The sequence below is a fragment of the Amphiura filiformis genome, chromosome 14, assembly GCF_039555335.1.
Source record: "Amphiura filiformis chromosome 14, Afil_fr2py, whole genome shotgun sequence".
In the NCBI taxonomy this organism is placed as follows: domain Eukaryota; kingdom Metazoa; phylum Echinodermata; class Ophiuroidea; order Amphilepidida; family Amphiuridae; genus Amphiura; species Amphiura filiformis.
In genome coordinates, this window is record NC_092641.1 from 21,658,358 (window position 1) to 21,674,110 (window position 15,753).

The 15,753-nt window shown below is 34.5% G+C and overlaps 1 protein-coding gene across 1 annotated transcript; it reads right to left on the minus strand.

The window, feature by feature from the left end:
• Positions 1-503: 503 nt before the first annotated feature.
• LOC140169278 (uncharacterized) lies at positions 504-14,427 on the minus strand. Its single transcript, XM_072192534.1, has 4 exons — positions 14,123-14,427; positions 1,863-2,038; positions 1,167-1,356; positions 504-556 (listed from the first exon to the last, which is right to left on the minus strand). The coding sequence occupies exons 1-4, from the start codon at positions 14,244-14,246 to the stop codon at positions 504-506; spliced, it is 543 nt and encodes a 180-aa protein (XP_072048635.1). The 5' UTR covers positions 14,247-14,427.
• Positions 14,428-15,753: the final 1,326 nt, after the last annotated feature.

Genomic DNA, 15,753 nt, shown 5'->3' on the forward strand with positions numbered 1-15,753 from the left:
GCTGTGTGAAAAATAACCGGCCAATATTAAAAGTACTCTTCTAAAATTCTAGACAATATAGTTTTGTAACATGTCCTAAATTTTTAGCTAATTTAGGTGTTTGGAGAGGGTCGTACTTTTGTGTTTTAGGAAGGACATGTAAACGACAGATAACACCAAAAATATGAAGAAATTATTTCCAAACCGTGTTAAGTCAAAAATCATTATGTTGCTCATTTTCAAGAATGCTGGTTTACAAAAAGCACGCCATTGTCTGATTTCGTGAACAAAGCCACACATAAGATTGTTTCCTTTCGTTTCCTTTATAATCGGTTACCCAACTGAAGCTATGAATACCAGCTTTATTGCGATATCGCACATGAAAACAGTCACCTGTGCACAACCAGAGAAGATCCGATTTAATCAGTTGAGCTGTTTCAATGAGTGTTATCTTGGTTTAATAGCTTTTAATGGGGTTAAGTCCTGCAAAGGTCGAGATGAATTCTACTGTAGACATGACTGCATCATGGTGCAAATGGATCGTTGACGGTAAGAAGTAATGGAGCATCGGGTGAATCTGAAAGGGAACAATACACATCAAGATTATAATTAGCATTTATTTATTTATACTTTGACACTTTGCCACTGAGATTATCAGAGAATGTTGACATGAACCAGAAGAAACGAAAAATTGAAACTCAATAAATCTAGAATCAAGGAAATTAATGTGGGCACACTCTAGCATACTAAATCTAAGTCTTTTTTTTTTTTTTTTTTTGCTCAAGATGTTCTTTAGCCATTTTGATGTGGAAGTAAGGAAGTAAGACAATATGTTTTTTTTGAGTGCAATTAATGTCATGTGCAATTTCATACTGCCCTTTTTGTTCTTTTGTTCTTTGCTCGGTTTGTGATCGGGTTTTTTCAAGATTACTCCTACTGCCATTGCCTAATGTTCAGTGGATATTTGTCAGTGTTATTTTCAGCGTCATATTAAAAATTGACCCCAAAATGGAGAAAAAACATTGCTGAACAAATTTGAAGGACAAATCAATAATGTGTTGTCCATATGGAAAAAAAAATCAAATAGCTTGTTGTGTTGCCAATTGCAGGGTATATTTAGAACATACTTCATACAACATTTTTATTTTGGACAATTTTTATGACAAATGAGCCAATAATTGACTTACCTACTACTTCAAAGGTAAACTGAGAACACACTTGGGACCTAGGATCACAAACTTCAAGAATCTCTCCATTGTCGTCTAGTGTGAGACAGTCTTGTGGAAATGACACTCTTGCAGTGGAGTCGCTTAAGTCGGGGTTATTAACACTAGGTGTGATATCAGCAGGTAAAACATTATCCACCATGATTCCAGCCTATGGTAATGGTGTCCATGACAAAAACAATGATGATGATGATAATAATAATTCAAATTTGATAAATAATATTATGTAAATTTATTAAAATGTGGATATGGATCGTTTATAACATTCAAATTTTGCATAAATTTGAATTTGATTTTGCTTAATTAAATTAACATTATCATTTTGGGAATAAATCTTAAATATTAGCAGAATTATTTAAGAATTACGTTTTAGTATCATATGATTTAGATTTTTTTTAAATTTAATTTTGCCCAAACAGTACATTCCAAGCTAATGAATGTCCCCGCTAAAGGATTAGTACTCTCATGGTCCATTGACCAATTCTAAAGCGACCACAGAGAGTGTGGAAATCTGAATTTATAGTCTATATAATACATAATTAATAAATTAATGTTGATTTTTTCAGATCAGTACCCCAGGGATTGAACCCATGCACCAGAGTACCCAAACCACTGTGTCCCATTTCATCTCTTAGTTCCATCCTGATTTTATCTTACCTTTGGCATATCATCAGCAACTGTTTCACCATCAAGTGTTATAGTAAATGGGTTTACTGCTGGATTTGCTCCATAAGCAATTAATATCAAGTCAAGTGCATGATGACTACAGACTGGAACTTGTGAATGTAATTCATCATTGTCTCCATCAAAGGCTTTAATCTCAGATGGAGCCACTGTGATTTTAAATACAAACAAATTAAAATAATAGTAGGTATGTCACAGTGGCTGCACAATAATTCTGCTACACTGTGCATGCAAGCATAACAGTGAATTGAAAAGGGCGCGCTTCAAATTTGGCCAATTTTAGAAAACATCCATGTCGATAAATGAATTTCTTCATATGCTTCATTTATCCAAATTGTTTGAATTTTTAATATATGGTGTGTGAAGCCTTCCCGAGGCTACCATCAGGTCCCCCAAATTAAAAATTGTTTTGTTTAAGAACTACTGCCTGTTTTTATGGATTTTTGAAGATCGCTCATAAATCAGTAAATATAGGCCTACTGAAGTAAAGGAACTACCACCATTTAGCTGAAATACTAATCTTTCTTAGTATGTAAATTAATTCCGTCGACAACAAATGAAACACTTCCCTAAAACCAGTTGAAGCAAAACATTAATCAATGTTTTTTTAGGAGTAATTTTCCAAACCACAATAGCTCTAAGCCATTGTGTGTTTCTACTGCCATACTATTTTTGTATACGCGGTACAGTAAAATTGCTGTTCATTTTACCGATTATAATCCCATGTTAATCCAGATGACAAAATGTTAATTTAAAGTCTCATTGCAACTGAATTTTAATTTTTACTTTTCGGACTTGGCTTTGAGTAATGGTGACACATACCATGTTTACAGTAAAAATGATAATTATATTCCAGACACCGTCAAAATGTCAAACTTTTAATTTTTTTGTATTGTTTTTAAATAATTAACTGCAGTTCATTTATTCAACCTCATAACAGGATCATACTTAAAAGATTTATGATGAATGAACAGACGTTCATTAAATATTGAAAAAAAAAAAAAATTACTCATGCCTAATTTGCATAATAATATCATAAATACATAATTAGCTGTAATTACCTAATTTGCATAATTAATTACCTTTTGTGTATTTTTTGTCATCAATTGAAAGAACTTTGTATACATATGTGTGCAAAAAAACCGCACCTTTATATCATGTACGGTTTTCTATTGACATCAATTTTGCATATTAATAAGCTGAACTTAGTCATTTTTTGAGATTTAATTTGTCTGCAGATTGGCCGAAATGGCTAAAATAGTATATTTGATTAATTTATTATAATTATTCAATGATGGATTTTTAATTTTGTTTTCTGTAACGAAGTCAGGAAAGATAGGCATTTAACATGTGCTATTTAAATTAACGCTGTTTTTCCAAGCAAGCGTCCAAATAAACCTTCAAAATCTCGAAATGTGCCAATTTTGTCATTACAGCCATTTGTGGCAGGATTTCATTCCATCTACGAGCATCTTTAAATTGACATTACATCACAATGCATTGACCGATTTCAATTCTGTTTTTTTTTTTTGATGCTTTAATAAAGCTTAATAATGTAGGAACATTAAATAACGCGTTTCTGCTGCGATTATTTTTGAGGTGATATACCTAATAATAGTAATTACAAAGAAAAAACTATACATTTAATAATGTTATTTATAATAGCATCAAATGCAGTCATTTTCTCTCCATCAGCATATTGCATTAGCATCCTGAATTATCATAATTATATACCAGTTTTTTTTTGTTTTTTATGTGAACAGTTATTTTTTATTTCTTCAGTGCTCCAGGTACGCGCTGGTGATCGGCATCGCGTAGAAGTTGCGTTCTCTCCTGTTCTACGCCCTGACAACCAATAGGTGAACCGTTGTCAAGACTGTTGATCGTCGAATTAGTGTGATTGTTTTATATCACTTTTGTGTTTTTACGCTTGTGTGCGCTCGGCGCATCACAGAAGAAATGAAAAGGTAAATTTACATGGTCCAATTTTGTTATGTATGGAGCCCATCACCCGAACGTTTCTTATTCCAAGATTTCAGTTTGAGTGTTAATACAGTATTTTGGAATGGCCCATTTTATAGAATATATAGAAAAAAACATACATGGATGCAGCTAATTGGGACACCACCCTATTCAGTCCAGCATTATACATATAGGGGGAAATTTGGAACACCTAAGGGGCAAAACAAGACACCATATTTTTACTCGGCTATAATACTAATACCCGACAAGTGACCACTACAAAACAAAATGTAAGCCTATATCACTAAGAGTCTAGTAGACTTACGTTTCACACAAAAATGGTGCCTGTCGCCCTCTGGCTTCATTATTTTAAAGGCATCCCATTTTACCCCGTGCGAAATTGTTGCTGTCCCATCTTACCCCGCCTCCAAAATGCTGGGATAAAATAGGACGCCATTGATTTACTATGGGATTTTTTGCTGGGGCAAGATGGGACAGTGCGAGTTAGCGCACAGTAAATCAATGGCGTTCCATTTTACCCCAATTTGGCACATTTCTAAAAGAAAACTTTTCTTATAATTTTCGAAGAAAAGGGTAACAATTTTTGTCTTATTTAATTGAAAATGGTGGCTTAGAAGTTATTTTCTAATTTGAGAAATACTAATCCGGGACATTGATTCAGATATTTAGCCTCAATTCGTGACCTCTGCTGGTCATATGAAAAAGAATGGAATATTTATTTTGATGTTTAAGGCTTACGGCCCTCAGAAGTTCCTAATTAATGAAGAATGGTACTTATAATTGGTTGGAAATATAAATAAACATTATATAAAAGTTCTTTGTTTGGTTCTCTATGTCTGCTTATGTGCATAGTGATTTTCATCACTGTTCCAGTGCACTTTTGTATTCCTATTGATCCGTATTGTTTTTGCAGCTGCAGGTTTAACACTTCTGTAGGCCTTAAAATTTATTTATTTATTTATTTATTTATTTTTATTTATTTATCTTTTATTTATTTAGTTATTTAGTTAGTTATTTTGCGAATGAGTCTGAGAAGGTGTATGCCTATATAGGTCTATTATAAAACTACACATTTATTTTATTTCGTTTTGTTTGTTGAATACAAACGAAAAAAACTGTGAAAAACAAAAGAACTTTTGTACAAGAAAATATTATTTAAAACAATAAGGTTACAGAAAACAATTCTTGTAAAGTCACTGTATCTGAAAATGTCAAGCGAATGCTGATATGCTTGGGAAGGAATGGTGATATTAAACAAAACTCAATTTACATTGTAAACCAGTTGAAATAAGAACGAAAACCATAATTTTAATGTCATTGTTTAGGAAACAATAATGCTCAGAATTAAAAACATCGGTCGATGTTTTGCCACAAGTTTAAAAAATAACGGTTAGTTCATGAAAAAGAAGAAGTGAAATTTAGCAAAACGCGACGAGGTTTATTTGCCCGTAAGAGAGCTCTGTTGTTCCGCTATTGTATCCGCTATTGTATCCACTATTGTATTCTATTCATAAAAGCTACTGCAAGAATCGCGGCAATCCCTGATATCGCTGGTGTCTACCGCCGGCGTTTCGCATTTATTAACATTCAAAATGATCCCATACTCTTACATTTATAGTCTTATTCGTGCTTTTTATATAATATTCAGAAATTGCAATTATGAAAACTACAAACTTTGAAAGTGAAAATATATTACCATCGAAAATATATCATACTTAAATTCTATAGAATCTATAGATACCCAACCCAGAAGTGCCCATTTATTTTCTAAATTTTTGTGTGAACACGATAATGCGATTGATTTTCTTACACGTAAAAATACGGCCAATTCAGAGAGAAAATCTTGTTTCTCGTATAGGGCCTACTACAGACAATTTCTTTTTGTTGGCTGGCCGCTGAGCTACATCTTTTTACTAATTATAGATACGTCAAAACGTGTTCCCATGTTGAAAGTGTACACGCTATTTCTACTTGCTTTAAAGAGAGCATAATTGAATGAAGTCGATTTATTTGTGCCAGGATTTCATTTAATATAACTATTTTTTATTTTAATAATACCCCATACCTAACAAGAACATAAGAAAATATTGTAAATGCCATAAATATACGCACTCATGCATAGGGAGACAAACATAGTAACGTTCATCTGTTCTTTTCATTCTCGTTCATTAACCTTTGGAACATTTCACATGCATGATGTTTGCATCAATGCCTTCTCGGCAATCTGGCCATAGGCCTATAGTAATTTAAATCGTGAAACCGTAGAACGATCTGTTGGTCAGCATAGATATTGAATAAAATTGATTCCCATCACATTATTCAAAGCTACATCCTTTTTTGGAATACAGCGATCTTTTGTGCGTAATTATAGAGGGCCAGGGGATTCACTCTATCATTAAAAAAATTATTTGAAGGAGTCAAAGAGCCCTAGGAATAAAAAAAAATGTAGCGTAATTCACGCCAGATACAATTTCTTTATACGACAAAAATTAATTTTTGTAATCGATCAAAAAACGAACGTTTTATATCAATTTTAAATTTAGCCTGAATCCGTAAATATGGTACCTCTCGCCCTTTTTTGAGTCAAGGCTATTTTTACCATTATGCAGCGAACCTTGTTGAAGCTATTTCACATACATGTACAAAACATTCTAGAGAAAGAATGAGGACATATAGTGTTGAAATATCTTTTGTTGATTTCGAATGATAATATCATGAAGTCGTAAATTTTAAGGTCAAATTCCTTAAACCAAAACAAAACATTGCGCCGCGGATAATTCCCGACTTACGCAATTTCATCATCACATCAGTGTCTTTATTATTTGTTTGAAACCTTTCCCAAACGTTCGTGCTATTTATGCATAAAACGGCCAATCTATCTTTACAAAACGGTAAACAAAAGGCTAAAGATGGCATTATGAGATTTATCTTTTATCATTACACTCCATCGCTCAACTGCCACGGTGGCCGAGCGCTAGACGCGTAATCGAAGGAAGTTTAGAATGGCTGGTTCGAGTCCCAACGAAGCCTGTGGAAACTTTTTTTTTCTTCAAAATTCATGATCGCATTCCGAAATGAGTCACTTGTCGGTAAATCATGTATCGTATCCTTAAAATGAATTGACAATAACTTGAAATTTGGACAATTTGAGATAAATCCATATCATGGGTAATGTGAGGGCGCTCTTTCCATTGGTGACATCCTGAAATCACCACCATGGCACCAAATAATGAAAAGTAATTGAACAAAATGGTGTTGTTCAACGATGTTTTAATATAAAATTATACACTGACGTTTCGTACAAAAGTACTTTATCAAAGTGAGCAAAATAGAGAATGTCTCCGAGCGCGGAAAACAAAATTGAGAAACGCGATGTTAAAAGGTGCGTACTAGAAATGGCGCTACATGCAATAAAAAGCATCGCGAGCGAAGTACTTTTGTACGAAATGTCAGCGTATAATTTTATATTAAAACATCGTTGAACAACACCATTTTGTTCAATTACTTTTCACTTTTTACCATGCGATGTTACGTGGGACTCTTAACTTTTTTTCTGCACCAAATAATGAGATTTATATATTTTCTAAGACATTAGATCTGTTTAATAATTTATTTTATTCAAAAAGAAAAACGTCAAGTGTTCAAACTTTAAAGCTCTTTTTCTCGAAACAGCGATTTTAATTTCAAGTTAGATCATTTTACCAAATCAGGGCCAAATTAGGCTGTTTAGCTTAATCATGTGAAGTGGCCTCGTGAAATGATATCACACTGATCAGACTGGTATTTATGTTATTACAGTGAGGTCCACATACAATGTTCAACACAAAGTGAACGATGTTATAACTTGGAGGGCTAACAAACCAACACTGTCAAATTCGACTGACGTGTGTACAACGTGGGAAGCTATGAGAAAATCGAACACTCGTTGTCTGATCATGCATGTGTTTATGGTTCGGATAGCGGTTATTTAGCAGCTTTGGCTCCGCGTGGTTTATTGACACTCTATTAGGGATAACCATCAAAATTTCATGTTGACCCTATTGCTACAAAAGATTGTTTTCTGGATAGAACTTATCAATAGAAGTATTTTGGTGGTTAAATGGTCAAAATCGGTCAAAAACTTTTCGAATTATGAATTTTCAAAGTTTCCCATTCTGACCGGTCATTGGAACGAAATAAAACGACAAGGTCCAAAAATATCAATTGGGAGCAAAATTGGCATAAGCATATATTTACCTTTATATATTTCTTTATTTTAACATATATGCAAACATGAAACAAGCATATTGTGAAAGTACCAAAGGGGTTTCTTATGGAATGGCACTTTACTAGTCAATGGCATAAATTATTTTTTCAAACCGAGGCATTGAAATCATGCATTTAGCGAACATTTGCCAAAAATCATCCAAGATGGCCGATATGGCACAAACTCAAAATTGCACTAAGTCCAGGTAAACTTTTTTTTCACAACCAAAAATGTCGATGTTATTAGGTTTAATATGACCAATTAGTAGGTGTATGCAAATTAAATCTTAAGTGTCATTGAAGGTCATTGACTCATTCACAACAATAGAGGTTATCCACTTCACTCATCATGCTCATGTGTGACTTCAAACAAAAGGTGCTGGTTCCCGTAGTATTCCTCATTCAAAACAATTCAATACATGACCTCGAAGTTACCTGCATGACTTTCGCGGGCTATTTTGAAACAGTTATTGTTGCATATTCAGGTACTTCTTTTGAAAGTTCTAAACAAGGTATAGCCAGCAGCAAGTTGTAGATGGTATGGGCCTAAATATAAGAAAACGTTTAGGGTTGAAATCAGGTGAAAAATACATCAAATGAGCACGAAACTTCACATTTATGTTCAGAAAGGTGTCTTCTTAGCATGATTCGAAAGGAGTAAGGAAGCTGGTGATATAATTTGTAACCGAGATCTACATGTTCAATATTTTAACCTTTTTACAGAGGGTATGATAGAGGTATTACAGACAACTCTGCCAAATTTCAGCGCAGTAGACCACGTTTTCACTTGAAATTATTGACATGAATATTTTGTGCCATTCTTGAGCAGTGCTGAACTCAGCCACTGGCAATTAAGCGCACTGTGGCGATGGACCAATTTTGACTCGCACTTACAGGAAAATGAAATAAGTTATGTTGCTGTAATTTGCAAGATAGTTACAAAATATAATTGGCATTAACTTCCCAATTTTTACAGAAATATATTGAACAATAAAAGAATGAGATCAATTTAGAAATGTCTGTGCAAGCAGTGCACAGTTGAGCTCCCTGCATGTCTATGGGAGTGTTCTAATCAAGTTGATGGTTCATTGGTCATCCCTATATATATAGTCATCAATATGTCGTTTCCAGTCCCTGGCTGAACTATTGGGTTCAGCTATTAATTTTTTAAATAATTCTTTTACCCCATGCAGCTGATTGGGGTGGTTACGGGTCGTTAAAACCACTAACCGCGAAATGAGGATATCGAACTAGTTTGCCCCGCAGGGCTTAAAAGAAACACAAACCGCGAAATATGGATATCCAACTAGTTTGTCCCGCAGGGCTACAAAAAACTGCTAACCGCGAAATATGGATATCCAACTAGTTTGCCCCTCGAAGCTTAAAAAACCACTCATCGCGAAATATGGATATCCAACTAGTTTGCCCCGCAGGGCTACAAAGAACTGCTGACCGCGAAATATGGATATCCAACTAATTCGCCTCGCATGGCTACAAAGAACCACTTACTGCGCAATATTTTTTTACCTCAAAAAAAGAATTAATATCTACCAAAAAACGTTTCAAAACGTAAAAAGGGGCCAAAGTTTAAAAATCTTTCCTGTGTGGCTTTTCACCCTTTTTAAACTTGGTCCCATTTATGAAAGTTTCTAAAGACCCACACGAAGTCTTTAGGCTACTTGTTTGTTTTCTTAGTTGTCAGTGTTCATTTTGTAGAGTAAATGAATTAATGTTCATGCGTGATTGACGTTTTTCCGTAAAGACGTTATAATGTATTTTGATTTAAGCAAAAGTAGCAAATACTCACTTTGTTAAATTCTTTATCGGCTTGTGTGATTCTGCGCCTCATGTACAGATGTAGGGCCTATATGTAGCAGGTCGACAGACAGTCAATATGCTAAGTATACAGCCTGTCTCAAAAAAAAATTGTGCAAGTGAAAAGCGCCCTCTTTGGCAATTAGAAAATACCATTGTGACATAATGCTTACATCAACGTCAAGGGCACAGTCTTAGCTCTCAAATACCGTTTGTTCTGTTCAATTTGCTCTTTTTAATCTCGAGATATGTTTAGTTAACAACGAAACGGTAAAATCACAATTGTGCCACTTTTACTAGGGGATAGGGCTGGTACATGTAAATCAATGATAGCGGATGTTGATGCGTCTAATGCACCCCCGTTCGCATTAGACGCATCAACACCAGCGCGAGTGCATTGTTTTGTCTAATTTCATTAATTTGTCTAATTTTATGAACTTGTCAAAGTTCATTAACCTATAAGTGTGCAATATTTATTTGTCTTTTAACATGTCTTGAATGACAAATGAGAACAGTATACCATGGTAAAATCATTGACATGCAGTGATGTATTTAATTTGACAGCAGAATGTGAAATATTTAGTTATCGTTTAATTTGTCGTAAGTGGAAAAAGAGAACCATTATATCTTTATCATGATAAAACATTAAAAACAATTTTGTATTGATGTGTAATTGATGCATTCTTTTGATTTCACGAAGGAACTCTTGATAAACTTGATGCTCTCATTGATTTACATGTACAGCCCTATTCCTAGTAAAAGTGGCACAATTGAGATTTTACCCTTTAGTTGTTAAGTAAGCATATCTCAAGATTAAAACAAGCAAATTGAACAGACTAAACGGCATTTTAGAGCTAAGTCTATGCCCTTGACGTTGATGTAAGCATTATGTCACAACGGTATTTTCTAATTGTCACAGAGGGCGCTTTTCACTTGCACAATTTTTGTTGAGACAGGCTGTATATAAAATACTCTACTACTCTTTATGAACACGCAATATAATAAAACATGTTTTTGATAATACATTATAGCCTATGCTTTCGAACAGTCTTAAACCTAATTGTTGCATGTAGAAATTAGGACTCGTTCTTCATGTTATTACACTGAATGGGACCAAGTTTTAAAAAGGGTGAAAAGCCACACAGGAAAGATTTTTAAACTTTGGCCCCTTTTTACGTTTTGAAACGTTTTTTGGTAGATAATGTTATGCATAAAACGTAATCGCGCCATACAATTTCGTGTAACAAAAACCGGTGGACCATCATCACCTATAGAACCTATCCAATAACCGGAACGGTATAACAATTGAAGTTGCAGGACAGATTGGTGGACAGATTGTTTTGCTAAATTGGATAGTGTCCATGCCCTAAGTTGCGAATGGACAGTCCCACTCGATTTGTAAAATGGTCGCGAACCCTTTTGGTGGACGCAAGTAATTGCCTAAAATGAGGCAAAATTGAAAAGAAATGGGGTTTTAAATTGAACTTTGGAATTTGAAAAGTATAAATCACGTTATGTCTAAGGCTGTTCTAACACTTTTCTTTGATGACTTTGGCCACAATTTTTCATTTTTTTTTTTATCTTAAAAATTCAAGAATCTAAGCTAATTGAACAGACAGTAGTGACTTTCAGACCTAAGAAGTTTTTCTTGTTCCAAAGACATTATAACCACAAATCTATTGAAATTTGAGTAACCTCGCGGCAAATTTGAAAATGATCCGTGAAACGTTGGGTGCCATTTACCAAATATGTATTTGGACGGTTCGATTATTATACAGGGTGTCCCCAAAAAGAGGCCCCTCATTGCGCCCTCTTTTCTCCTATTTCTGAAAAGTTGATCAAATGTATTTTGGTATGTAAAGAAACCTTAAATCGTTAGCTTTAATAAACCAAAACAGTTATTTCAATCGGCTCACAATTTTTGAAGATATGCACTCTTTAATAAATGTACCCGTTTTTCACTCTGTTCACGGGTGAGGTTTGGCTACATCAAAGATTTAAACGAAACACACGGTTAATGACATGGATAGATAATAGTATTAGGCTTGGGAAAGCATTCACTATAAGCGAGGATCACCAGCTTCGCAACCCCGTAGTACCGCAAGTATCCGGTGCACAAGGATGGTACGCAAAGCAATTGATGCAATAAGGACCAGGGCTGAAACCTGTATTCGTCAAGGAGACAACCAGGTAGAGGACAGATCAGCACAGTAAACTCACTTCAAAAGAACCAAAGACAAACTAAACAGCCCTTTTCAGGGCTGCCTTTTATTCCAAAAAAGAAATGACTTATGTTGTCAATGAAAAGAAAGCAAGAAATGTTAAAGTAAGAAAGTAAGAAACATAATAAACCGAGGAAGTAATTGCAAGTATAGCAACAGAAGTCCCATCCCACATCAATTTCGCCCAAATTAATAACACTTAACAAAATCCATAACCCATAAGCCCACCGTTAAAGTCCATTCCCTAAAATAAAGTTGTTATTTTATAAAGTTATCATCGAGGAATATTTTATATTCATGCATGGTAGGCCTATAATCATGGAGTTATTAAAGATGGAGAAGAAATAGATTACGTAACGCATTGAAACCTTGTGCCGATTTGAAATCTGACAAACTATTCATCGAAAGGTACCTTTTGTTTGGGACAAAGGGCTTCCGCCATTAAATCGGTAAGCTGACCCGACAGTGTATTAACGCTTTACCTAGCAGGCTACTCTCAATAAGTGATCAAATGGAAGTCGCGTGAAAGCGCTTAATGGAATGAAAAGTACCTATTATTATACATAAACCCAAGGGTGTGATTGAGTAGCCGTAAGCACAAAAGGCACACATTAGCCGCTAAGGCTGAGTTCACATAGAAGTATACGGTATACGCAGGAAAGTTGAAAAGAAGGAGGAGAACGGAATTATATCCTTGAGATAATCCCGTAGGTTATCCTGTCGCACCTATTCATAGTCCTTTATTCTCAAGTAGTTACACATCTACTTGAAAGTAGCCTTTGATGTGATGTGTGTTGCCGACTACGGTTGATTAATTTTCACTCCAGAATTGAAACCATATCCAATGTTTCTATAGAATCCTTGAAAGTATGACACGTGTGTGTTAAGTACCTGATGTTGCTCTGAAGGGATGCCACACGTGGATACTATAAGAAAGAAATGTAGTTTTGTAAAGATTCCAAAAAAATCCGCCCATTTTGGAACATATATTAATTATTTAGGAGAGTGTTTTAGGATTTTGTTAGAAAAGGGATGATTTTTGATCATCTATATTTTTATTGTTTTATGTATTTTCCTGTCATTTCCTGCAAACCTAATAAAGATATTTTGATAATTGAAAATAGGCCGTATCATAAATCGTAGAGGTTGAAAGCGTAACCAAGCGTGCAAAATTATTATTTGCCATGGAACTTCGGTCATATTTTATTTGAAATAAACTGGATGTTAGGATCTGCATGCATGGTATGCATAGTATTGATGTTATACAGACACTGACCTTTCCCTTAGGCTGCGTTCACATAGAAGTATACTATTCGGGTATACGGTGCACGTTTTACAGGTGCTTGTAACTTATATTTGCAGTAGAAAGCATGAAAAGGGCACACGATATCGGGACATGATAATCAACTTTAGGTGCCGAATTCGGAACCAAATGCGATGTGAATACTGTTTAACGTTGCCTCTGGATAAATTACGCTGAATATTGGTATTTCATATTCTCACAAAACTACTTTACGAGAATCCAATCAGATTCATGTAACAAGCTACGAATCTGAAGGCCTCATACATCGTGTCATTATTTATATTTTAAAGTGGTACGGTATGGTATACCGGACTGGGGTATATCCGGGATATCCGGGAGGGGTAGACTTTTATTGTTCAATGACAAGTTAGTAGGCCAAAAATTTGTTCAATTTGTCAAAATCCATCAAGTGGGTCAAAATTAGACAAAAACTTGTTTAGGGGGTCAAATTTTTTGGGAAAGCGCGCTAAAAACTTGCTTAGGGAGTCATTTTGCTCACAGAGGAAAACTTGTTTAGGGGGTGTTCGAAAAAAAATTGGTCACGCATTCGTACACTCTCATATTTGAGTGGCCCCCCGGGGCTACACCCTTTTTTGAAATACTGGATACCCACGAGATAAAATGTATGTACTCTAATACCATGAATACCCGAGCATGAATCTTACCTTGTGCATGGCATCCTCGTTGACAGAAAACAATAAGTATCACAAAAATATTTTCTGAGTAAAGCCAAATAATATTTTTCCACCCATCATGGCGCCATGTACAATTGTTCCAAAATATAGTCATGAAACTTCAAGCACACAGAACATTGTCAGTAACATTGCTTTCAACACCATTGACGGTTTATCACAAGAGGTGCTGATACATGTCAATCCATGAAGTTGAATCTCTTTGCAATACTAACTGATTATTGGATCATGGTTACAATTAACTGTAAGTTGTATCTGCAGAAACTAGCCGAAATTTGGAAAAGTGGTCACTTCTTAACAAAACACACGGAACTTAAAAATCTCTGTATGACTGAACTTGTGTGTTGTTTTAATTATTTACCTACCGAACATGTGTGCATAATTTTTATATTAAAAAGAATGATTTTTTTTGTATTAAAGTGGTATTAAGCAAAACCAATATTCGTTATAAAAAATAAATAAAAATCTCATTTAATTACATGAGTCATAAAAAAATCAATATATATTGTAATTTCTTTTGCATGCTTGTTTTGTTTCTTTTGAATTTTATTTACAATATTATTTGGTATTAGCACTTTTAGGGTTTAATTGAGTTCGTGCTTCGATGCCAAATAATGTTGAACTAATAATGGTAAATTTTATGAGACTCTTTGTTATGTAAACAAACTTGTTCCACAAACTTGTTTTATATTTCTGATGCGGGTCAGTTATTTTCTATATGCATCGATCAGTACGGTTTTCATAGACCGACCGGGTGATTTTTTCATGTACACTGTACATGTATTCAAAAGATAAAAAGCACACAAATCCAGACAAGTGGGTGCTTTTTGCTGAATCAAGCAAAGAAATCAATCACCAAATTATTGTAAAACTCTAGACTGATTGATTAAATAAAATGTCTAAAATTTGCTATAAAGAACATGGAAGTGGAAAAAATGATAACATTGGCAACCAACTGTGGTAGGAACATAAGTGTGTGTTGTTCTTTGTTGTTTGGTTTGTTTGTTTGTTTGTTTGTTTGTTTGTTTGTTTGTTTGGGTGTTTTTTTTTGGGGGGGCACAAAGTGATTTCATTTTTGTTTTCCATAAACTATTAGTTTCCACTGATCGCATTATGATTTGAAGCCAACAAAATGAGGTAAAACGAAGACAGTTTCTAATTCATTATAATTATCGCCAATGCGTACAAAGTTGTTACGGTGTTATAGCATGCAGCGATTAGTGGCTGGGGATTAGTGATCTTTGCAACTTAATATCATACAAACTTCATAATATCACCATGTAAGAAACATTATGTTGATAAATACTGATCAACATTTTATTTGCATATTAATTAGCTTATATGCATAATTAATTAGCGACAAGATCAAATTTTCCAAAAATGGTAGCTAATCAACCGAATAACGCACAAAGTTCATAGAGGTGTCAAACTTCTTCTCTTGAAAAGATCTAGTGAACCTATTTCCACATACATAGAGGCCGAGGGGTAGGTTAATACATGCTATATTCAAACATTCAGAGAACATTCAAAACGTGACGCCCTCTACTCATATCATCTATCCAAAATAAATAAAAGTTTTGCACATTGCATTTAGGTTCATTAGC